General features: G+C 49.8%; 1 protein-coding gene across 1 annotated transcript; it reads left to right on the top strand.

The window, feature by feature from the left end:
- Positions 1-1,110: 1,110 nt before the first annotated feature.
- Positions 1,111-24,625, top strand: LOC140904826 (phospholipase A2 inhibitor and Ly6/PLAUR domain-containing protein-like). Its single transcript, XM_073327153.2, has 6 exons — positions 1,111-1,190; positions 3,564-3,661; positions 5,180-5,296; positions 5,656-5,808; positions 6,001-6,147; positions 24,343-24,625. The coding sequence occupies exons 1-6, from the start codon at positions 1,111-1,113 to the stop codon at positions 24,501-24,503; spliced, it is 756 nt and encodes a 251-aa protein (XP_073183254.1). The 3' UTR covers positions 24,504-24,625.
- The last annotated feature ends 912 nt before the right edge of the window (positions 24,626-25,537 follow it).

The raw sequence follows: 25,537 nt of genomic DNA, 5'->3' as shown, positions 1-25,537 counted from the left end.
GCACCCCCCTTGCTCCTTGTCCCCTGACCGCCCCCTACCGGGCGCCTCCCGCCCCTATCTGTGCACGAGTGATGCTGGCAGGAAGAGAACCCGGGAGTCCTGACTCCCAGTACCACACCCTGTAACCCACCAGACCCCACTCCCTTCTGAAAGGCAGGGATAGAGCCCAGGAGTCCTGGCTCCCAAGCCCCCTGCTCTAACCATTGGACCCCTCTCCCCTTGCAGGGCCAGGGAATGGAACCCAGGAGTCCTGTCTGGACCCCCTCCCGGAAGGCAAGGCCCATTGCCGGGGAAAGGCACCGGCTGGCTGAGCTCCCCAGGGGAAGGAGGGCTGTGGGAAGGAGAGGCCGTGGCTCACCCAGCTGTCCAGGCGGGCGGGAACGCCCTGGAGGGGAGAAATGTCCTTCTAGGTTGATTTTGCAGGGCTCAGTTCGTCCCGCTCTCTGGAGCGGCTCCACTGGGAGTGCCGGGCTCAGAGAAGGTGTCAGGAAACAGGGCAGATCCCCCCAACCGGTGGTGCTCTGTGAGCAGATTTCACCCAGTGTGAACTCCTGGATTGCTGCCCCCGTCTGACCCCGGAGTCACAGCTAGTCCCCTCAGAGACTCTCAGACAAGCCGGACTTTGTGAGGAAAGGTCACGTACACCCCAAACCAGCCCAGCCAGGTTGTTCCCAGCCCCAGGAGACCGGTCACTTACCCCAGAGCCACGGGACCCCAGATCCTCCACCAAAGGCAACGCTGGCAGCCAGGTCTGTAGGAAACTCGCTAAAGGGTCGTGAGCTAAGGAAAGGGAATGAGGGTCACAAGGGGTTAAAGCAGGTAAAATTCATGCCCGGGTGAGTCGCAGTCTGTAATTCCAAACGGTGGCAGTGATGGAAGAACCTGCCATTCTCCCAAGTCTTTTCAGGTGCCCCCAATCCGTCTCCAGGGATCCCCGCTTTGCATCCGGTTCCGGTCCCTGTAAGAGTCCAGCCAGCCCAGCGAGGCAGGATCCTTCCCTGAATCCATCCTTACAGCTTCTTCTCCCAGAGAACAAGCTGGCAGGGCCCCCACCCACGTGGGCTTTGCCTTCGATGCGGGGAGGGAGGAACGCGTTGGTCAGCACACACGATGGCCCCTGCCTTTGGACTCAGCACTTTCCTGGTGCTAAAGTTCCTGATTAGCATCCCTCCACCGTCTCTGCTGGGTCAGTGAGTCCCAGGGCTGTGCTCAGGGTGAATGGTTGTTACTCCGCTAAAACAGCAGACGGGGAAGGGAAAACCATACCACGGCCCACTGGTTTTCATGAAATCGAAACTCCAAACACACTGGTCTACCTTCGCCATGCCTTTGATCTAGGCCAGGGGCTCTCGACCTTTCCAGACCGCTGTACCCCTTGTGGCAGTCTGATGTGTCTTGCATAGCCCAAGTTTCCCCTCACTTAAAGCTACTTGCTTCCAAAACCAGACATGGAGTCTAAATTAGCTGTTCCCAGTCAAGAAAGAGATCTTGGAGTCACAGTGGATAGTTCACAGTACGCAGTGCATGTCAAAAAAGAGAACAGAATGTTGGGAATCATTAAGAAAGGGAGAGATAATGAGACAATAAATGTCATATTGCCCCTATATAAATCCATGCTACTCCCATTCTTGAAAACTGTGTGGAGATGTGGTCACCCCAGCGTATAAAAGAGATATCGGAATTGGAAAAGATTCAGGAAAGGGTCATAAAATTATTAGGGGGATGGAACAGCTTCCGTGAGGAGAGATTCATAAGAGTGGGACTTTTCAGCTTGGAAAAGAGACGGACAAGGGGGGATAGGAGAGAGGTCTAGAAAATCATGAGTGGTGTGGAGAAAGTAGATAAGGAAGTGTTATTTACTCCTTCTCATAACATAAGAACTAGGGGCCAGCAAATGAAATTAAGAGGCGGTAGGTTTAAAAAAACAAAGGGAAGTGTTTTTCACATAATGCACCATCAACCTGTGGAACTCCTTGCCAGAGGAATGTGCGAAGTCCAAAAGTAAACTGGGTTCAAAAAAGAGCTAGATAAATTCATGGAGGATAGGGCGATCAATGGCTATTAGCCAGGCTGGGTAGGGATGGTGTCCTTAGCCTCTGTTTGCCAGAAGCTGGGAATGGATGACAGGGGATGGAACACTTGATGTTTGATTACCTGTTCTGTTCATTCCCTCTGGGCAGCTGGCATTGGCCACTGTCGGAAGACAGGATACTGGGTTAGATGGACCTTTGGTCTGACCCAGTGTGGCCCTGTCAGGGTTCCTTCCCCACTCTGAACTCGAGGGTACAGATGTGGGGACCCGCAGGAAAGACCCCCTCAGCTTATTCTTACCAGCTTAGGTTAAAAACTTCCCCAAGGTACAAACTTTGCCTTGTCCTTGAACCGTACGCTGCCACCACCAAGCGTCTTACACAAAGACCAGGGAAAGAGCCCACTTGGAGACGTCTTCCCCCAAAATATCACCCCAAGTCCTACACCCCCTTTCCTGGGGAAGGCTTGATAAGAATCCTCCCCAATTTGTACAAGTGAACACAGACCCAAACCCTTGGATCTTCAGAACAATGAAAAAGCAAACAGGTTCTTAAAAGAAGAATTTGAATGAAAGAAAAGGTGAAAGAATCACCCCTGTAAAATCAGGATGGTAAATACCTTCCAGGGTAATCAAATTCAAAACATAGAGAATCCTCTTGGCAAAACCTTAAGTTACAAAAAGACACCAAACCAGGAATATTCATTCCCTCCAGCACAGCTTATTTTACCAGCCATTGAACAAAAGGAAATCTAACACATTTCTAGCTAGATTACTTACTAACTAACAGAAGTTCTGAGACTCCATTCCTGAGCTGTTCCAAGCAAAAGATCACAGAGACAAGCAGTCCCTTTGTTTCCCTCACTCCCGATTTGAAAGTATCTTGTCTCCTCATTGGTCATTTTGGGTCAGGTGCCAGCAAGGTTGCCTTAGCTTCTTAACCCTTTACAGGTGAAAGTGTTTTGCCTCTGGCCACGAGGGATTTTACAGCACCGGGGACAGAAAGGTGGTTCCCCTTCCCTTTATATTTATGACAGGTCCTTTCTTATGTTATTCTAAAAATACATAAGTGTCACGGCCACATCGTGACTGACAAATAGCTTCCTTTCTCAGTTCCACTGTGTAATTATAAAATAACTCCACTGGGATATAAATATTGCACTTACATTTCAGTGGACAGTACATAGAGCTGCACAAACAAGTCATTGTGTCAGGAAATTTTAGCTCGCGTTGACTTCACTAGTGCTTTATATCTGGCCTGTTGTAAAATGAGGCAAACATCAAGATAAGCTGATGTACCCCCCGGAAGACCTGTGTGTACCCCTGGAGTACACGGACCCCTGGCTGAGAACCACTGATCTCCACTAATGCACAAGGGAATTGGCATCAGTACACATTGGCATCACCTGATCAGCCAGTGTCACATGCAAGGCTGTGAAATCTCCCATCTCCGGGTCCACCAGGATGTCATGGGGCAGCCCCAGCTGATCCCCCAAGGGGCAGGTATTTGCCATCCTGCCGGATAAAACCACAGCCATATCCTTCTTCGCTGTTCTGCTCACTGCAGCAAACACCCGGGCACCATGTGGGTGGCTCTGCCCCTCTGCCTGCTGTCCGCTCTCCTGGCCACAGGTGAGTCCCGTCCGTCCCCGGGCACAGGGAGCCGGGTGGGGGGGTCGGGAATTTACTTGGGGAACGTGCCGCTGTCGATAGCGGATTCTGGGGTCAGGATGGAATTTGTGGGTAAAAGCAGTGAGAGGAAAACCCGGGGCCACGTCCCCCGGCTGACTCGGGGAGAGCAGGGATTGGAGCTTGGGACTCCCACAGCCAACGCTAGGGGTCTGGCCAGCGGGTCTGAGTCCGTCTGTCCTTCCTTCTTCTCATTCCTCCTCCAGCTCTCGCCCAGGCTTGGGGTCATCCTGATGAGGAGCACCACCCCCGTCCACTTGTAATCCTGCTTGGAAATGTTCCCCTGCCCACCAGCACTGAGATTCCTGCCAGGACTCCTGGGTTCATTCCCCAGCTGTGGAAGAGGGCTGGGGTGTAGTGAGTTTGAGCAGAGATGGCTGCAAATCAGGACTCCCAGGTTCTGTCCGTGGCTCGGAAAGAGGAGTGGGGTCTCGTGGGTTAGAGTGGGCTGGGTGTCAGGAGTGAGGACTTCTCGGCTGTTATCTTTCTTCTAACCCTGAATTGAACACATCTTTTTTCTACCTGAGTTTCCCTATTTCTTAGATGGGGATAAGATCACTTTGCTACCATCTAGGGACATAGAAGGGGCAGGGGAAGGCGTTCTGAGGTTTAATTGATGCTTCCACATGAAAACTCGAAAAAAACCAAAGTGGGAAAATTTTTCTTTCTCTCTTTCTTTCTCTCTTTCTTTCTCTCTTTCTTTCTCTCTTTCTTTCTCTCTTTCTTTCTCTCTTTCTTTCTTTCTTTCTTTCTTTCTTAAAAAGCCTTATGCTCACATTATGAATTCTAAGGCCCCCACTCTCTGGAGAGGAAAGAGTTGATGCTCCTGGGATCACTTGCTGGAGGCACACAGCCATCTATCCAGAGTCTTAACAAGCGTCAATCATATTCTGAAGAAGAGAATTGGCAGGATTAGCGATGAAAAGTGGGCTGAAGTCGAGTGTGGCTGAGCTGACGTAACTCTGAGAGGCAGAGGCCTGGAGCAGAGAGTGACGGCGGGGTGTGTGTGTGTGTGTGTGAAAAGTTCACCGCAAAGCCAGGCAGAAACCCCTCCTCAGAGCAGCTGAATTCTTGTTTTTCTGCCTACACAGACGTGTGGGGTTTGTTCGCAGGCACAAGCTGCACCCCAGATAGCCACGTCAGAAGATGAAAATGAATTCTAGCCACAGACACTCAGGCAGCAAACAGACTTGTCTGCAGTGTTGAGTAAGATACAAATGACCAGCTAGCAAGATGCCTTTCCCCATCCGGAGCGTTAAATGGAACTGGGCAGAACTGCTGAAAAAGCAGGTGGCATTTCTCCAAGATCTGCCTGCCCACACGTTCAGTGAGGAGGCATTGGTGGTAACAACTCCCACAGCGCCACCTCTTGGTTCTTGGTGGTATTTCGCCCACGGGCACTGCCTGGGGAGGGGTGGGGAGCCGGGGTTTGTACTGAGAAGGGATTTTCCCAACCTCCAGGGAGCGCTCTGCAATGCGAGGTGTGTGCGTCCAGAGAGCAATCGTGCTCCGGCCCCCTGCAGCCCTGCGCCCCCTCGGAAGGGACCTGCATCACTGTCATGGCAGAGATCAGGCTGGGTGAGTGAAAGAAGATTCCTACTAAGTGTAGACACCATTGTCCTCCTGAAGCCAGGGGTGGAACCCAGGAGTCCTGGCTCCCAGCCCCTCCCCCTACTCTAACCAATAGACTCTGCTCCTCTCCAGGAGCAGGGACTGCCCAGTCTGGAAAGGTAATGTCATAGACGGGGGATGGGATGAGATGGGGAATTGCAGTGGGTGGCTGTGGGGCCTGGATCAGACAGAAGAGAGGATTTTATCGGGGGTCGGAGGGAAGATGAGATTAGTTGGGGGTGGGGTGGATGGAACAAAAGGGGAGGATGGAGTAGCTGGGGGTCCATTGGGGAGCTCAGAGGTGATGCTCTGTTTCCCTTCCACAGAGGGAAACTCCTTCTCTTACACGGGTAAGTCGTGCCTGGAGCCCAAGAACTGTGAGCCCGGCCCCTTCTCGCTGACCTACCCGCACAATGTCACTGTGCGGGCGAACATCGCCTGCTGTGACACCGACGGCTGCAACGCCGGGGCCATCCCAGGTGTGTGTCTGCTGCAAGCCTAGAGCCCTGCTCTGGCCACACCTGCCTGGAGAGAACCCAGGAGTCCTGGGTGCCAGCCCAAAGCCCCCATCCCTAACCACTAGACCCCACTCGCTTCCCTGAGCTGGGATTGAGCCCAGGGTGTGGTGACTCCCCACCCCTGGCTGACTGTGTGTGTCTGACTGTTCTCAGTGCCAACTGTGAGCTCCGTCCCCAACGGCCGGCAGTGCCTGTCATTCTTCAAATCGGGGGCAGATCACTGGCAGAAGAAGAAGGAGCTCTTGGCCTGCACCGGCGCCGAGGACCATTGTGTTGAGGATTATGGGGTGTTAACACTGGGTAAGTCCTCCAGATGCGGGCGGGGTCTGAACACAGAGTACGAGGTGGAGCCCAGGTGTCCTGGCTCAGTCCCAGCCCCCCTTGCTCTGACCCACTAGACTCCACTCCCCTGGCAGAGTTGCAGAGAGAACCCTGGAGTCCTACTTGCTGAGATGCCAAAGGAGCACCCAAGGAGGATAAGGCCACTGCGGAGAAAGTAAATGAATTCTCTGCATCAGTCTTCACGGCTGAGGCTGGGAGGGAGATTCCCAAACCGGAGCCATTCTGTTTTGGTGACAAATCTGAGGAACTGTCCCAGATTGAGGAGTCATTACAGGAGTTTTTGCAAGAAATTGATAAATTAAACAGTAATAAGTCACCAGGACCAGATGGGATTTGCCCAAGAGTTCGGAAGGAACTCAAACGTCAAATTACAGAACTACTAACTGTGGTTTGTAACCTACCATTTAAATCAGCTTCTGTCCCAAATGGCTGAAGGATGGCTAATGAGACGCCAATTTCTAAAATGGGCTGCAGAGGTGATCCCAGCTACAACAGGCCAATAAGTCTGACTTCGGTACTGGGCAAACTCATTGAAACTATAGGAAAGAAGAGAACTGACAGCCACATAGATGAACATAATTTGCTGGGGAAGGGTCAACATGGTTTCGGTAAAGGGAAATCACGCCTCACCAATGTACTAGAATTCTCTGAGGGGGTCAACAAGCGTGTGGACAAGGGGGATCCCGTGGATATAGTGTACTTAGATTTTCAGAAAGCGTCCCTCACCAAAGGCTCTTAAGCAAAGTGAGCTGTCATGGGATAAAATCCTCTCATGGCTCAGTAACTGGTTAGAAGATAGGGAAAAAAGGGTAGGAAGAAATGGTCAGTTTTCAGAAGGGAGAGAGGTAAATAGTGGGAGTCCCCCAGGGATCTGCACTGGGCCCAGTCCTATTCACCATATTCCGAAATGTTCTGGAAAAAAGGGTAAATAGTGAGGTGGGAAAATTTGCAGAAGATACAAAGCTACTCAAGATAGTGAAGTCCAAAGCAGACTGTGAAGAGGTACTAAAGGGTCTCTCAGAACAGGGTGCCTGGGCAACAAAACGGCAGATGAAATTCAATGTTGATGAATGCAAAGTAATGCACATGGGCAAACGTTATCCCAAGTAGACATATACAATGATGGGTCAAATTTTACCACTCAAGAAAGATCTTGGAGTCATTGTGGAGAGTTCTCTGAAATCATCCACTCCACATCCATGGGCTAATGTAGTGCCAATCTTTAAAAAAGGGAAGAAGGAAGATCCTGGGAACTACAGGCCAGTCAGCCTCACCTCAGTCCCTGGAAAAATCATGGAGCAGGTCCTCAAAGAATCAATCCTGAAGCACTTGCATGAGAGGAAAGTGATCAGGAACAGCCAGCATGGATTCACCAAGGGAAGGTCATGCCTGACTAATCTAATTGCCTTTTATGATGAGATTACTGGTTCTGTGGATGAAGGGAAAGCAGTGGATGTATTGTTTCTTGACTTTAGCAAAGCTTTTGACACGGTCTCCCATAGTATTCTTGTCAGCAAGTTAAGGAAGTATGGGCTGGATGAATGCACCATAAGGTGGGTAGAAAGCTGGCTAAATTGTCGGGCTCAACGGGTAGTGATCAATGGCTCCATGTCTAGTTGGCAGCCGGTATCAAGTGGAGTACCCCAGGGGTCGGTCCTGGGGCCGGTTTTATTCAATATCTTCATAAATGATCTGGAGGATGGTGTGGATTGCACTCTCAGCAAATTTGCGGATGATACTAAACTGGGAGGAGTGGTAGATACGCTGGAGGGGAGGGATAGGATACAGAAGGACCTAGACCAATTGGAAGATTGGGCCAAAAGGAATCTGATGAGGTTCAATAAGGATAAGTGCAGGGTCCTGCACTTAGGACGGAAGAACCCAATGCACAGCTACAGACTAGGGACCGAATGGCTAGGCAGCAGTTCTGCGGAAAAGGACCTAGGGGTGACAGTGGACGAGAAGCTGGATATGAGTCAGCAGTGTGCCCTTGTTGCCAAGAAGGCCAATGGCATTTTGGGATGTATAAGTAGGGGCATAGCGAGCAGATCGAGGGACGTGATCGTTCCCCTCTATTCGACATTGGTGAGGCCTCATCTGGAGTACTGTGTCCAGTTTTGGGCCCCACACTTCAAGAAGGATGTGGATAAATTGGAGAGAGTCCAGCGAAGGGCAACAAAAATGATTAGGGGACTGGAACACATGAGTTATGAGGAGAGGCTGAGGGAGCTGGGATTGTTTAGCCTGCAGAAGAGAAGAATGAGGGGGGATTTGATAGCTGCTTTCAACTACCTGAAAGGGGGTTCCAAAGAGGATGGCTCTAGACTGTTCTCAATGGTAGCAGATGACAGAACGAGGAGTAATGGTCTCAAGTTGCAGTGGGGGAGGTTTAGATTGGATATTAGGAAAAACTTTTTCACTAAGAGGGTGGTGAAACACTGGAATGCGTTACCTAGGGAGGTGGTAGAATCTCCTTCCTTAGAGGTTTTTAAGGTCAGGCTTGACAAAGCCCTGGCTGGGATGATTTAACTGGGAATTGGTCCTGCTTTGAGCAGGGGGTTGGACTAGATGACCTTCTGGGGTCCCTTCCAACCCTGATATTCTATGATTCTATGATTCTATGATTTGTAGCAGCCGTGAAAGAAGTGAACAGAATGCTGGGAATCATTCATAAAGGGACAGAGAATAGGACAGAAAAGAGCGTGTTGCCTCAATATAAATCCATGGGATGCCCACAAGTAGAACACTGAATGCGGATGTGGTCGCCCCGTCTCAGAAGAGAGATAAGGGAATTGGAAAAGCTTCAGAAAAGCCCAACGAAAATGATGAGGGGGATGGAACGGCTGCCATATGAGGAGAGATTAATAAGAGTGGTACTATTGAGCCTGGAAAAGAGACGGCTAAGGGGGATATGATCGAGGTCTAGAGAAGGTTGAAGGGTGTGGAGGAAGGAAATAAGGAAGTGTTATTTACTCCTCCTAACATAAGAACGAGGGGTCACCACAGGCAGCACGTTTTTAACAAACAAAAGGAAGTACTGCTTCACACAACGCACAGTCAACCTGTGGAACTCATTGCCGGGGGATGTTGTGAAGGCGAAGACTATAACAGGGTTCAAACAGGAACGAGAGAAGTTCCTGGAGGACAGGTCCATCTGTGGCTATAGGGCAGGGATGGTGGCCCTAGCCTCTGTTTGCCAGAAGCTGGGAATGGGCGACAGGGGATGGATCACTGTGCTGGATTTGTGCTGGAAATGGCCCAACTTGATGATCACTTTAGATAAGCTATTACCAGCAGGACAGTGGGGTGGGAGGAGGTGTTGTTTCATGATCTCTGTGTGTATATAATATCTGCTGCAGTTTCCACAGTATGCATCCGATGAAGTGAGCTGTAGCTCACGAAAGCTTATGCTCAAATAAATTGGTTAGTCTCTAAGGTGCCACAAATCCTCCTTTTCTTTTTGCGAATACAGACTAACACGGCTGTTACTCTGAAACCTGTTACTAAGTTCTAAGAGTCCATTCCTGTTCTGTCCCCAGCAAAAGCATCACACAGACAGACACAGACCCTTTGTTTTTCTCCCTCCTCCCAGCTTTTGAAAGTATCTTATCTCCTCATTGGTCATTTTGGTCAGGTGCCAGTGAGGTTAGTAGTATAATGGCCCTACAGTCAATCAAACCCTAACTCCGCCCCTTGACCACTTAGCCCTTGACCTCTGGCTCCCACCGGAAGTCCCACCCCAATGGGGTATTACTTCCGGGGTCAAGGCTGCCACAAGACCGGAAGCAAGGTATGTCATGTGACCCCTCTAACAAGTTCTCCCACTGCCCTCTACCAACCAGGAGAGGTTTTGCCCCAGTAGGACTTCCCCCAATAGGAGATTTGACCAATCAGGGCGAGTTTCAGGGCAGTATGTCCTCCCCGGAAGTGGGTCTTGTGACCCCTCTAACAACTCCTCCTCCCACCCTCTACCAATCAGGAGGGGTTTTGTCCCTATAGGACCAAGAGGAGATCTGACCAATCAGGATGAGTTCCGGGGGCAGGGTGACCCATCTGGAAATGATTAGTGTGACCCCTCTAACAACTCCTCCTCCCACCAACGTCTGCCAATCAGGCCGCCCCGAGAGCAGATTTGACCAAAATAGGGCAGGTTCTGGGATGGGGTGAACCGCCCAGAAGAGGGGCATATGACCCCCTCTGCCAATCAGAACGCAGCACCATCACCCCATAAGTCCCAGCGTCGGGCAGAAGAGGCTGTCTTTTACCAAGAGCTCGTGTTTTAGAAATCGTGGAAACATGGACTCCTTCACCACCCCTGTGGGAACTTCGGACTTTGTTTTAGCCCCAAGGGCCTTCGACAAACCGCAGAGAAAGCGTTACATCAGCAAGAGTTCCAAGGAGGAGACGGGGGCAACTGAGGGGAGCCCTTTGGCCCAACCGTTGATGCACACACGGGACCCCGAAACCCGGCTGCTTGTGAGGCACCGTGATGAGCGTGATGGCCTCTTGTTGTCCACCCCCCGAGAGGTGGAAGGTGATCATGGCTTGGGGGAGTTACGGGCAGACAAGGTGACTGCAAAGGATGTGGCTCAGGTAAATGAATGTTTAAGAGGTGACGGTCGGGGTGGGGGTGTGTAATGGGGGGCTAGGAACCAGGGATTGTGTAAATCAAAAACCAAGCAGTGGGGTGCTTACGCTGTTCCTTTTTTGAAAAAAATCTCTCGACAGCTCGATGATGCCGTTCTAGAGGACCCGGAGACCCTGGACAGCGTTGCACCAAGCGGCAAGGATGAACTGGGCCCCCCTTGTTTTTGCTCAACGCCGATACAAAATGTTGAAGAGGACTCCGAGGATGACGGCTAGGAGGAGTTTAGGAGGAGGCTTGGCATGGAACTGACTGAGCCAGTGTCACGTCGTGAGCGTAAAAAAGTCATGCGGACTATTGTACGCGTTGCTGTTTATGCTGTTCTTAATCACTGTCTCAGGGAAAAGCTTTTTGAAGATTTTGAGGGCTGTGTCATAGATGTGCCAGGCCAGCGGCACCATGACTGTGTGACTTGGACTTCAGTGGATATAAACTGCCAGCTCCGGGGCCTGTGTGCTGAGCTGGGTTTGGAAAGCTTATTAACCACTGTGATTGCCATAGGTTATGCTACGCACTGTCTGTGTCTAACCCAAGAACATTTAGCGCAAGGGGTGACCTTGATAAATGCTGTGCAATTCAGTGGAGACCCTGGCTGTGTTTTAAAGAAAATGGCCAAACCGGAAGATGCCTGCTTAGACAGTTATATTGACCAGCTGGTCCGCACAAAAAGTTACAGAACCCTGCTTAAGAAAATGGCTATTTGTAAGAAATCTATAAGGATTAAGTTAGAAAATGGCGAGGGGCCAAACATGCGATATAAAACTTGGTAGCTGTAAATTCAAAATAAAATCTATTGAAAAGGGCTTTGTGACTCTCTGTATTTCTGTTAAAACGGCTCTGGCCCTTAAGGGAGTTTAAAGGTTTTCTTTCTTTCTTTCTTTCTTTTTTTTTTTAATGGAGTATTGTGGTTTGTTTTAAAGGAGCTGTATGTCTTTTAAATAAAAAATTGTTTGTGAGCACCTCGCTCTTGTGTCTTTTGTGTAAGAGAAAGACCCACTGACAGCAAAAAAAAAAAAAAAAAAAAGCTGAAATGTATGTTGTGGAAGGGGAAAAAATATCCTAAAAACGTGTTTACAATAAAACAAACAGGGATGGTTCAGACATGTGGTTGAGGACAATAGAGCTGATTTATCCTGTTGAACTGAATGGGTTTAACCACCCCCCTCACTGAATAGCCAGAGTGACTGTGATTACTCACCCTTGTGGCCATAGGGTTAATTTTGATGCGGGGGGGGTGCACCCATCGTCAGGGAGGTGGGTGGGTGAGGATGGTGAGTTCTGATTAATATGAAATGAAATAAAACCTCAGGAGTTCGCAGATGCTATTGGACAGTTTAAATATAACCCCTGGAGTTGGCAGAACGCTATAGGCCAGTTTAAATATGACCCAGGAGTGGGGTGAAGGCCATGGGGCACTTTTTCTAGAAAGCACCCCCACCCCACCCAACTTTAAGCATGAAAGACACATGTTTAAAAAAAACAACAACAAGAAAAAACACAAGCCCCAAGACATTCATTGATATCTGCAAAGGGTCTCTCACTTGAAACGGTTATTGTAAGAAGGCCCTACAGGGGTGGGGGAAAAATATGTATTTGAACTTAAAAAAGAAAAGCAGGCCAATTGTGCAGAAAACTTATTCCCCCCAGATCACAAAAGGGAATGCTAGGGAGGGGTGATCCAATCAACCTGCTAACTATTTTGAAACAAAAGAGTTAGGATGGTCTAAAAACCTCAGATAGCTTGGAGACTTTCTCTTTCAACAGAAACTCTCTTGAATTGCTGCTGGACTGCAAGAGGAGGTATGTTCCCTGTTTTTAACTCTGAAAAAAATATATATTTATTAGATAATGCCATGCTTTGGCCATGCTGTCTTAGTAAATAATGGTGCCTATCTTTATTGCAGTGTGATCTGTTTAGCATGGAGCCAGTAACTTTAAGTTGCAGTTCATCACCAGGCCAAGGTAAAAAAAGAACATTTTAACTGTAGTTTTGCTTAATAACTTCAGGTATTACATAGGATGAATAGGGATTTGGGGGCTAATACTAACTAACATTTTGGCTTGTTTTTTAACCCAAAGGCTCCAAGCACACATGGCTGGGGCGGGGGACAGAACAACCAGGGGTCTCTTTAAAAGCATGTGGTTTTATTGAAAAGTATTTTGTTGCAAACAGGGTTTTAAACTGCTCTGTGTGTGTGTGTATGTGTAAAACATAGGTGGTTTTTAAAAAGTATATGTCTACAAAGTGATGGTGATGGTGTGTTTCCAATTAACAGGGTTTTTACTTTGCAAAATGAGATGTATTTTAAAATGTATTATATATATATATATATTTGTGGGGGTTGTTTTTAAAGCGGTAGAAATAAACTCAAAACCTGTGTTGCTTGTACACCCTGAAATGGATTATTTTGTTTTAAAGCTATGACTTTTTTAAATAGAAAAAACACCCTAATGAATATTTTTTGATTTTAAAGTTTACTAGATAGTTTCATGTGTCTTATTAGAATGTTGTTTGCTTTACAGTACGGTCAAAACGTGAGGGGGTAAACAACCTCAAAAGAAAAAGGAAAGAGACAACTGAAAAGAAAAATTCATCAGTATCAGTGACGGATGGATGGATGAAGCTGGGTAAATATATTTTGCTTATTAGTCTGTGTCATAAATATAAAGGGAAGGGTAAACCCCTTTGAAATCCCTCCTGGCCAGGGGAAAGCTCCTCTCACCTGTAAAGGGTTAAGAAGCTAAAGGTAACCTCGCTGGCACCTGACCAAAATGACCAATGAGGAGACAAGATACTTTCAAAAGCTGGGAGGAGGGAGAGAAACAAAGGGTCTGTGTCTGTCTGTATGCTGGTTTCTGCCAGGGATAGACCAGGAATGGAGCCTTAGAACTTTTAGTAAGTAATCTAGCTAGGTATGTGTTAGATTATGATTTCTTTAAATGGCTGAGAAAAGAATTGTGCTGAATAGAATAACTATTTCTGTCTGTGTATCTTTTTTGTAACTTAAGGTTTTGCCTAGAGGGGTTCTCTATGTTTTTGAATCTAATTACCCTGTAAGATATCTACCATCCTGATTTTACAGGGGGGATTTCTTTATTTCTATTTACTTCTATTTTTTATTAAAAGTCTTCTTGTAAAAAACTGAATGCTTTTTCATTGTTCTCAGATCCAAGGGTTTGGGTCTGTGGTCACCTATGCAAATTGGTGAGGCTTTTTATCCAACATTTCCCAGGAAAGGGGGGGTGCAAGTGTTGGGAGGATTGTTCATTGTTCTTAAGATCCAAGGGTCTGGGTCTGTAGTCACCTAGGCAAATTGGTGAGGCTTTTTACCAAACCTTGTCCAGGAAGTGGGGTGCAGGGTTTTGGGAAGTATTTTGGGGGGAAGGACGCGTCCAAACAGCTCTTCCCCAGTAACCAGTATTAGTTTGGTGGTGGTAGCGGCCAGTCCAAGGACAACGGGTGGAATATTTTGTACCTTGGGGAAGTTTTGACCTAAGCTGGTAAGGATAAGCTTAGGAGGTTTTTCATGCAGGTCCCCACATCTGTACCCTAGAGTTCAGAGTGGGGGAGGAACCTTGACAGTCTGGTTAATTTATGAGGTTTTGTATTTTAAGTAAATACATAGGTGTGGGTGAGAAAGCTGGCAAAGTTACGTTTTTGTACAAAATGCATTTTTCCCCCCGTCCCAATCAGTCAGGTGCAGCCCTTCTGACAAGGCTGTAGTGGGAGCTACCAGGACACAACCCCGAGAACCACCAAAGAACCAGGAATCTGCTTTGAGACCTTTAACAAGGCAAAACAGCACAAGAGAGCAGATGAAGCATCAGGCCAGTCCAAACCTCATTTACGTCAAAGCCAAGGACAAAACAAACACTCTGGTAAAAAACACCCATGCAAACACAACTCCAGTTCCTCAGCGGCCACCGCCACACCGAGCCCTGAGAAAACTGTGAGCGAAAACGCCCACGTTCACAAACCCAGAGCACGCACGCTAGGGGCTCTGAATGTGCCCAGAAACACACACATTCCAAACCCGGAGCAGGCGCTCTCGGGGTTGTGAACAAAAAACCAAGGATTGATAAGCCATTCTCCCAAAACCATAAGCTTGTCACAGATCCCCCATATTCTCGTATTTTGGAAGAGTTTGATGCTTCATTCAGAAAACTGATGGACGCTGTATCCTCGGGGGGTCTAAAACAACAGCATTCTCAAAAGATTTGGAAAAAATACGATGCTTTGTTCAGAAAACTGATGGATGCTGAATCCTCAGGGGGCCTAAAAGAAAGGGGGTCTGGAAAGGGTGGCTCTGATCAGGCATGACTAGGTGTGGAAAGGGGTACCCTGAAGGGTGCACGTCAGCTCATGTGTAAACAAAAGGGCGGACAGCGCTTGGGGGATAAACAGATGGCTGCCAAAAAGTTCCAGGCCAGGGTCGCTGTAAAAATTTTAAAAAGGGCTAAAGAGGTAATGAGGAAAAAAACCCAAAAAGATGAGAGCCTCCGGTAGGGGGCATCAACTGGCATGTCTGAAAATGGGGAGGCGAAATCAGACTCTGGTTTAGAAAATTCCCCAGAGGGCTCTCTAGACGGGGGCCCCATCTACTCCCAATGACCCTCACAGAGGCGTCTCAGAGTCTGACTCTCAATTAGTATGGGATGTAGAAGATGCCACTGATGGTTCTGTAGAGGAACCCCCAAGTAACCCTGAAAATGCAGAGATCTATATGGAGAGAGTGAGAAGTTGGCAACGTGAATTACCTAGATTTGGGGGGTCAGTGTATTGTGAGGAGTTTTGTTTTGTCAATCTTGAGGAAATAAATTCAGCTGAAGCTGAAGAGGTTGTTGAAGCCATACACAGAGGGATACAGCTAGTTCTCGATGACATTAATGGTAGGGTAGGCCCTGATGATTATGTACAGTTATGTTTAGAGAGCCGTCATTGAACTGACCCTTTGTTTTCAGTCAGAAGAAGTAGGGATGAGCTGTCCGCTGAGGATTTCTTAAACCAGACCTCAAAGCTGCTACAGAGCGATAGAGAATTGCATGTCGATGGGACATTGCGCCTCATTGTGACAGTTGTAAAAAATAGGGGTGGGGGCGCTCGAAGAGTTTTAAATTCTATCCTTAGTAGTCAAATTATTCCAAAAAAGAGACAATGTTTAGTAGAGCTGACTTACACTGGTACCAATTTCTATGTTTTGCGGGTGGGCTCTTGTCCGTCATGGCCGGTCATAAACCTACGGATGCGGAATTGTTAGCAGAGGCTAGAAAGTTGCATGAGAAACTGGGGTGGTCAGATCCAGAGAAGGTTCTGCTCAGTGACGTAGCAAAGTTTGAACAGCATTTAGGAGGTGGTGCTGTATGCAGTGAAAGGTGGCTGGGGTTTTACCCTAAGACTTATTTCATCCTGTTGCATGATGAACATTACTATGGGGTTCTGGCGTGGGGGTGCTCCTGAGGTGTCCTAGCTGTAGACTGTTTTGTCGGCCCAAAGAGTGTTTAGACAGACATGTCAACTGTGCATCAAAAAAAACCAGTTGAATGCCTGTCTAAAACTTTGTGTGATCAGTGTCCGTCGTACGTGGACAAGCGGCACCGGTGTAAAGGGAGGCGCTGTAAGCAGGGTCAGGGTTTGGTCGTTGGAGATATAGACAGTCACCTCTGTTTTATGGACAGCCTTAGGAAGCCCGAATCCTCAGAAAAGTATATTTTTTATGATTTTCAATGTACGCAGGAGACTGGGTTGCATGTGCCCAATTACATTTTTGCGATGTCCCTAAAGCCAGAAAAATCCTGGGAATTTAAGGGTGACGAATGTCTTTCAATATTTGTTAAGACCTTTATTGGCAAAGAGTTCCGGGACTACACGTTCCTAGCGCACAGTTCCAAAGGTGATGATGCGTATGTAACCCTTCTGCCAGGCCAAGTTGATAGCAGCAAGGGCCGGGTTCAGTACACAGTGGTTCCCTCTCATCAAAGCAAATGGAAAACTGGCTCGAGCCCCCACATAGTGACCTGGGAAAATCTTACACACCCCCTGGACACCTCAAAGAGGCGATACTTCCCCTCTTGCAAGCACAGAGTCTCGGTGTAGCAGAGAATCTTTAATAACATGAGGTAAACGACATCAGCATTAAATTGGGAAAACACCACAACTAGTGTTCATTAACCAAACCATGAGCAAAGACCCACCCCAGCAAATTGGGCCACATCCTTTCCCTCGGGTTCTTGAGTCCCAGAACCCAAACGTCTTGAGTCCAGCAATCCACAAATCACCCAAAGTCCAAAAAGTCCAGCCCCAGAGTTCAAAAGTTCATCTGCAGAGTGTTACTCCCCAGTCTGGCTAAAAATGTGCCTGTGTGTGGGGGAAAGAGGTAAGGGGCACCTTACGTGACCTGAAGCTGACTGCCCCACAGGGCTCCGCTCCACTCCACCACGACCGGCTCCGCTCCGCCACGAACGGCTCCGCTCTGCACAGCTCGCCGTCTCACGAACAGCTCCGCTCCGCACAGCTCGCCTCGCTGTCTCACAAACGGCTCCGCCAGCCTGTCCACGATCAGCACCGCTGCACTCTAGATCTTCCGGCTCCCCACTACTTGACACAGCGCTCAGTGATTCCAGCTCAAAGTAGTGGGAGCCTTAGTGCTGGTGCACCATAAGGCCAAAGTGAATTCAGCACAGTACCTGTAGCAAGACTCTTAATAGACCCAAAATTAGCTCTGACATTCCACAGTGGAGAGAGACAGACAGAGGTGCAACTGGTGTTTCAGGCCCTCACAAAGGGGCCCACACCACCAGGTACTAATACCTGTCTCAAGCCTCTCTCCAGTCACAGAGTTTTGGCACCCATGTCCCTTCCCTAGCGACTGCTACTTTGTTGATGGTGAGTCCCTCCATCATAACAAATGGCCAAGTACAGTTCCAAGCACAGTTCCCATAATCAGGGTAATAGCAAGTTATTCTTCCTGCCCCAATAACAGAGACACTGGGGATCCCACAACAGCCAAAGTGACCATTTGGGCAGCTATGGCCTCATTCTAGGCGGGGTGGATGTGCCTATGCAAATGAGATCGGCCCCTGAAGTTCTTTTCCACAACTTGCCACACCTCACCACCAGATGTCAGGGTGGAGCTCATCCTGGCTCTGCTTACATCCTCCCCCCAGCCGAGAATTTGTCGTCCCGACAAATCACACTCCCTTTATACCAACTCATTGGTTTCCTCCAAAGGGCCTCAGGAAGCCCACTTGAGCTTCCACAATCCTGTGTGCTAAATGTATTGGCTCCTCACTAGTCACCCCAGGTGCATCATAAGTTAACCATTTTACTGGTCTTATCACCTTGTCTCGTCTATTGAGAATCTCTGTTGCCGAGGTAGGGGGAACATCCTCTTGAGTGATGGATGGAGAGGCTTCCTTTGAGGGTCCCTTGGCTACTGGCATAGGCCCCTGCACTCCTAGTTCTAACGCTGGAGGGTCCAAGGTGCCCAGGACATCCTCTACCTGTGTGTCCACTGTCCAATAACCTGTGTGTGTCATCAGCGGCACAGGGGTGTCGGAAATGGGCCTAAATAATTCCGCTATGGGGTTTAGGGCGGAAGAGGGAGAACTTTCATTTCGTTCAGCTGATCGAGACTGAAATCTTGTCTCCATCCCAGGATACACCAGGGTTGTGTCTTCCTCCTCAGACTCACTCTCAGATGTGCAGAATAGGGGTAAGTTAGCTGCCCGGGTCCCGCTGTCTGTGTTGGATGGCAGCTTTGGTCTAGCTCTTCTGTTCTGGCCGACTGCCCTGTCATGGCCCATCTCATAAGGGGTGCTTACCAATTCCCCCACAGGGAGCAAAAGGTTTCTATGCACTGTCTTTATTTGCCCTGGACCGTCTTCAGGTTTGATCTTGTAGACTGGCAGATCTCCCAGCTTTTCCATCACCAGGTAAGGTATTGCCTTTCATCCGTCAGCTATCTTGTGTTTGCCGGCAATACCCAAATTTCGCAGCAGGACTCTGTCCCCCGGCTGGAGTTCCTGGGAACGCACTCTAGCATCATATCGATGTTTGTTGCGGTCTGCGTTCTTCTGAGTCGTTTCTGAGGGGGTGGAATCTCCATCCTTTGAAGTGTTTAAGGCCCAGCTTGACACAGCTCTGGCTGGGATGAATTAGTTGGGGTTGGTCCTGCTTTGAGCAGGGTTTGGACTAGATGACCTCCTGAGCTCTCTTCCAACCCTGATCTTCTATGGTTCTCTGCTTCTCTGAACCTGCCTGCCTGCCTGCTCTGGTCACTGCAGAAAATGCCCGGCCACCATGTGGGCGCCCCAACCCCTCTGCCTGCTGTCTGCTCAGCTGGTCACAGGGGAGTCCCATCCGCCCCTAGGCACATGGAGCCGGGCACCGATGAGGAGCAGGAAACGTTTGGAAATCACAGACAATTCTCAGGAGCCAGGAAAACCGTCCCCCACCCTTGTCATCCTGCTTGGAAATGTTCCCCTGCCCCCTGCACTGAGATTCCTGCCAGGACTCCTGGGATCATTCCCAGGCTCTGGGAGGGAGTGGGGGGGTCTCTTCTGGGGTGTATGTACCCCACGCTGGCCCAAGGAGTGCAGGGAGAAAAGGGCTGAGCAGCAGAGAGGGTTTTGCAGATTCCTGGGCACAGGGACTAGCGTGAGGGCCGCGCTGAGCTGGGTGAGCCGGGACCGCGCCCTGCTTGGCCAGGAGGGGACACTGTTGCACCATCGCACTGACTCACATGGTCTGATTTCTGGGAGCCAGGACTCCTGGGTTCTATCCCCAGGTCAGGGAGGGGGTGGGTCTAGAATAGGCTGGAAGCCAGCAGCAATTAGGACTCCTTGCTTAAAAGAACAGGAGTACTTGTGGTAACTTAGAGACTAACAAAGTCATATAAATTGGTTCGTCTCTAAGGTGCCACAAGTACTCCCGTCCTTTCTGGGGATACAGACTAACACGGCTGCTACTCTGAAATCTGACTCCTTGGCTGTATTCGTGGCTCTGAGTCTGACACCGCCTCTTTCTGCCTCAGTTTCCCTGTTTATAAGATTGGGGATAATGTTCCCTTCCTCCCACCTGGGACCCTGGCAAAAGCGGGGGAAGGCATTTGGAGGTTGAAGTGATGTTTCCAGAGGAAAGCTCTGGAAAAAACCAAAGTGCATGAATTGGTTTTCTTTCTCTCCTCCTTCAATTAAAAACTTATGTTCACTGACTGAACTGTAACTCTCCCAAGCTCTAGACAGGAAAGAGTTAACGATCATGGGATCTCTTCAGCCAGTCCAGAGTTTTTGCATGCATGATGGAGGTGTGAAGGCATCAGTGGCAAGGGTGAACTTGGCCAATCAAATTCGGAAGAAGAGAGTTGACAGGACAGGATGGTCCCCGGCTTTGGAGTGGACACTTTTCTGGTGCTAAAGTTCTTCATTAGCATCGCCGGGCGTCTTTGCTGGGTCAGTGAGTCCCAGGGCTGTGCTCAGGGTGAATGGTTGTTATTCCATTAAACAGGAGACAGGGAAAGGAAATCCATACGATGGTCCATTGGTTTTCATGAAATCGAAACTCCAAACACAGTGTTCTACCTTTGCCATGCCTTTGATCTAGGCCAGTGACACTCGACCTTTCCAGACAGCTGTACCCCTTGCAGCAGTCTGATGTGTCTTGGGTACCCCAAGTTTCCCCTCACCTAAAAACGACTTGCTCACAAAACCATCCATAAAAATGGACAATGTCACGGCCACACTGCTGCTGACAAATTGCTTCCTTTCTCATTTCCACCATTACAAAATAACTCGGCTGGAATGCAGTATGTCAAGTTTCCTTCCCCACTCTGAACTCTAGGGTACAGATGTGGGGACATGCATGAAAACCTCCTAAGCTTACTTTCACCAGCTTAGGTTAAAACTTCCCCAAGGTACAAATTAATTTTATCCTTTGCCCCTGGATTTCCACTGCCACCACCAAACTTTAACTGGGTTTACTGGGAAACGTAGTTTGGACATGTCTTTCCCCCCAAAATCCTCCCAACCTTTGCACCCCACTTCCTGGGGAAGGTTTGGTAAAAATCCTCACCAATTGCATAGGTGACCACAGACCCACACCCTTGGATCTTAGAACGATGAAAAAGCATTCAGTTTCCTTACAAGAAGACCTTTAATAGAAGTAAAGGAATCACCTCTGGAAAATCAGGATGGTAGATACTTTACAGGGTAATTAGAATAATAGAATCATAGAATATCAGGGTTGGAAGGGACCTCAGGAGGTCATCTAGTCCAACCCCCTGCTCAAAGCAGGACCAATCCCCAATTAAATCATCCCAGCCAGGGCTTTCTCAAGCCCGACCTTAAAAACTTCTGAGGAAGGAGATTCTACCACCTCCCTAGATAACACATTCCAGTGTTTCACCACCCTCCTAGTGAAAAAGTTTTTCCTAATATCCAACCTAAACCTCCCCCACTGCAACTTGAGACCATTACTCCTTGTCCTGTCCTCTTCCACCACTGAGAATAGTCTAGAACCATCCACTCTGGAACCACCTCTCAGGAAGTTGAAAGCAGCTATCAAATCCCCCTTAATTCTTCTCTTCTGCAGACTAAACAATCCCAGGCAGAGGCCTGGAGCAGAGAGTGACAGCAGGGTGTGTGTGTGTGAATGTGTGTGTGTGTGAAAGGTTCACCGCAAAGGTTCACAGGCAGAAACCTCTTCAGAGCAGCCAAATTCTTTTTTTTCTGTTTGCACAGACGTGTGGGGTTTGTTCGCAGGCACAACCTGCACCCCAGATAGCCACGTCAGCAGCTGAAAATGTATTCTAGCCACAGACACTCAGGCAGGAAACAGACTTGTCTGTGGTTTTGAGTAAGATACAAATGACCAGCTAGCAAGATGCCTTTCCCCATCCGGAGAGTTAAATGGAACTGGGCAGAACTACTGCAAAAGCAGGTGGCATTTCTCCAAGATCTGCCTGCCCACACGTTCAGTGAGGAGGCATTGATGGTAACAACTCCCACAGTTGGTTGGTGGTGGTATTTCGCCCACAGGCACTGCCTGGGGAGGGGTGGGGAGCCATGGTTTGTACTGAGAAGGGATTTTTCCAACCTCCAGGGAGCACCCTGCAATGCGAGGTGTGTGCGTCCGAAGAGCAATCATGCTCCGGCCCCCTGCAGCCCTGCGCCCCCTCGGAAGGGACCTGCGTCACTGTCGTGGCTGAGTTCAGGCTGGGTGAGTGAAAGAAGATTCCTACTAAGTGTAGACACCATTGTCCTCCTGAAGCCAGGAGTCGAACCCAGGAGTCCTGGCTCCCAGCCCCTGCCCCTACTCTAAACAATAGACTGTGCTCCTCTCCAGGAGCAGGGACTGCTCCGTCTGGAAAGGTAATGTCATAGACAGGGGATGGGATGAGAAGGGAATTGCAGTGGGTGACTGTGGGCCCAGGATCAGACAGAAGAGAGGATTTTATCGGGGATGGAGGGGGGGAAGATGAGATTAGTTGGGGGTGGGGTGGATGGAACAAAAGGGGAGGATGGAGCAGCTGGGGGTCCATTGGGGAGCTCAGAGGTGATGCTCTGTTTCCCTTCCACAGAGAGAAACTCCTTCTCCTACATGGGTAAATCGTGCCTGGAGCCCAAGAACTGTGAGCCCGGCCCCTTCTCGCTGACCTACGCACACAATGTCACCGTGCGGGTGAACATCGCCTGCTGTGACACCGACGGCTGCAACGCCGGGGCCATCCCAGGTGTGTGTCTGCTGCAAACCTAGAGCCGTGCTCTGGCCATACCTGCCTGGAGAGTACCCAGGAGTCCTGGCTCCCAGCCCCCCTGCTCTAACTACTAGACCCCACTCCCTTCCCGTAGCTGGGATCGAGCCCAGCGTGTGGTGAATCCCCACCCCTGGCTGACTGTGTGTGTCTGACTCTTCTCAGTGCCAACTGTGAGCTCTGTCCCCAACGGCCGGCAGTGCCCGTCATTCTTCAAAATGGGGGCAGATGGCTGGCAGGAGAAGGAGAAGGAGCTCTTGGTCTGCACCGGCGCCGAGGACCATTATGTTGAGGAATCTGGGATATTAACACTGGATAAGTTCTCCAGATGGGGGCGGGGTCTGAACACAGGGTACAAGGTGGAGCCCAAGTGTCCTGGCTCAGTCCCAGCCCCCCTTGCTCTGACCCACTAGACTCCACTCCCCTGGCAGAGTTGCAGAGAGAACCCTGGAGTCCTACTTGCTGAGATGCCAAAGGAGCACCCAAGGAGGATAAGGCCACTGCAGAGAAAGTAAATGTATTCTGTGCATCGGTCTTCACGGCTGAGGCTGGGAGGGAGATTCCCATACCTGAGCCATTCCGTTTTGGTGACAAATCTGAGGAACTGTCCCAGATTGAGGAGTCATTACAGGAGTTTTTGCAACAAATTGATAAATTAAACAGTAATAAGTCACCAGGACCAGATGGGATTCGCCCAAGAGTTCGGAAGGAACTCAAACGTCAAATTACAGAACAACGAACTGTGGTTTGTAACCTACCATTTAAATCAGCTTCTGTCTCAACTGGCTGGAGGACGGCTAATGACACTCCAATTTTCTAAAAAGGGCTCCAGAGGTGATCCCGGCAACTTCAGGCCAATAAGTCTGACTTCGGTACTGGGCAAACTCATTGAAACTATAGGAAAAAAGAGAACTGTCAGCCACATAGATGAACATAATTTGTTGGGGAAGGGTCAACATGGTTTTGGTAAAGGGAAATCACGCTTCACCAATGTACAAGAATTCTCTGAGGGGGTCAACAAGCGTGTGGACAAGGGGCATCCCGTGGATATAGTGTACTTAGATTTTCAGAAAGCATGCCTCACCAAAGGCTCTTAAACAAAGTGAGCTGTCATGCGATAAAATCCTCTCATGTCTCAGTAACTTCACCATGAAATGAAACGGCTAAGGGGGCATACGATCGAGGTTGAAGCGTGTGGAGGAAGTAGAGAAGGAGTGTTATTTACTCCTCCTAACATAAGAACGAGGGGTCACCACAGGCAGCAGGTATAAAACAAACCAAAGGAAGTACTGCTTCACACAACGCACAAGAAACCTGTGGAACTCATTGCCGGGGGAAGTTGTGAAGGTGCAGACTATAACAGGGTTCAAACAGGAACTAGAGAAGTTCCTGGAGGACAGGTCCATCTGTGGCTATTAGCCAGGATGGGCAGGGATGGTGGCCCTAGCCTCTGTTTGCCAGGAGCTGGGAATGGGCGACAGGGGATGGATCACTGGATGATTCCCTGCTCTGTTCATTCCCTCTGGGGCACCTGGCATTGGCCAGAGGATACTGGGCTAGATGGATCTTTGGGGTGGCCCAGGAGGGCCGTTCCTCTGTTATGTTCTCACGTTGTTCCAGGCCCCCTGCTCTGAGCACTAGACCCCAGTCTGCCTGCAGAGCCGGGTGCAGTCCTACTGGGAGGGGAGTGTGTGAGAGACCTCATGAGGGTCGGGGGGGAGAATTGGGAGCCCCCGATCACGTCTCTCCCCTGTCCAGGTGACATCAAACTGAGGATGACTGCGGCTGGATGTGGCTCCCCTGGCGCCTGCGTGAAGAGAGCGTTGGTGAAGAAATACGCCCAGGGCGTGCCGGAGATCCTGAGCCAGGCCAAGTGCTACCCAGCTCCCAGGGCCGGTGGAGGCATCGGGGAGCCCTGAGCCCCGGCCTGGCATCCTCCCCTTCTGCTCCGTGCCGGGCTGCAGTGCACCTCCCTTCAGCAGCCACGGGCTGCTGCTTCTCTTTGGGGGAGATTGCGGATTCCTTTTGTGCATTGGCTGAATAAAGCGAGTTGTGGGGAAAGTACCCCCCTAGCTCCTTGTCCCCTGACCGTCCCGTACCGGCTCCCCCCCCCGCAACCCCTGTCTGTGCACAAGTGATGCTGGCAGGAAGAGAACCCGGGAGTCCTGACTCCCAGTACCCCACCCTGTAACCCACCAGACCATACTCCCTTCTGAAAGCCAGGGATAGAGCCCAGGAGTCCTGGCTCCCAAGCCCCCTGCTCTAACCACTGGACCCCTCTCCCCTTGCAGGGCCAGGGAATGGAACCCAGGAGTCCTACCTAGACCCCCTCCCCAAAGGCAAGGCCCGTGGCCTGTGGAAGGGCACCGGCTGGCTGAGCTCCCCTGGGGAAGGAGGGCTGTGGGAAGGAGAGGCCGTGGCTCACCCAGCTGTCCAGGCGGGTGGGAACGCCCTGGAGGGGAGAAATGTCCTTCTAGGTTGATTTTGCAGGGCTCAGTTCGTCCCGCTCTCTCTGGAGCGGCTCCACTGGGTGTGCCGGGCTCAGGGAAGGTGTCAGGAAACAGGGCAGATCCCCCCAACCGGTGGTGCTCTCATAGAATCATAGAATCATAGAATATCAGGGTTGGAAGGGACCCCAGAAGGTCATCTAGTCCAACCCCCTGCTCAAAGCAGGACCAATTCCCAGTTAAATCATCCCAGCCAGGGCTTTGTCAAGCCTGACCTTAAAAACCTCTAAGGAAGGAGATTCTACCACCTCCCTAGGTAACGCATTCCAGTGTTTCACCACCCTCTTAGTGAAAAATTTTTTCCTAATATCCAATCTAAACCTCTGTGAACTCCTGGATCGCTGCCCCCGTCTTTTCAGGTGTCCCCAGACGGTCCCCAGGGATCCCAGCTTTGCATTCGGTTCCGGTCCGTGTAACGGTCCAGCCAGCCCAGAGAGGCAGGGTTT

The sequence above is a fragment of the Lepidochelys kempii genome, unplaced genomic scaffold (assembly GCF_965140285.1).
Source record: "Lepidochelys kempii isolate rLepKem1 unplaced genomic scaffold, rLepKem1.hap1 scaffold_96, whole genome shotgun sequence".
Classification (NCBI taxonomy): domain Eukaryota; kingdom Metazoa; phylum Chordata; order Testudines; family Cheloniidae; genus Lepidochelys; species Lepidochelys kempii.
The sequence above is the reverse complement of the archived record's forward strand: the minus strand, read 5'-3'. Positions and strand labels throughout refer to the sequence as shown.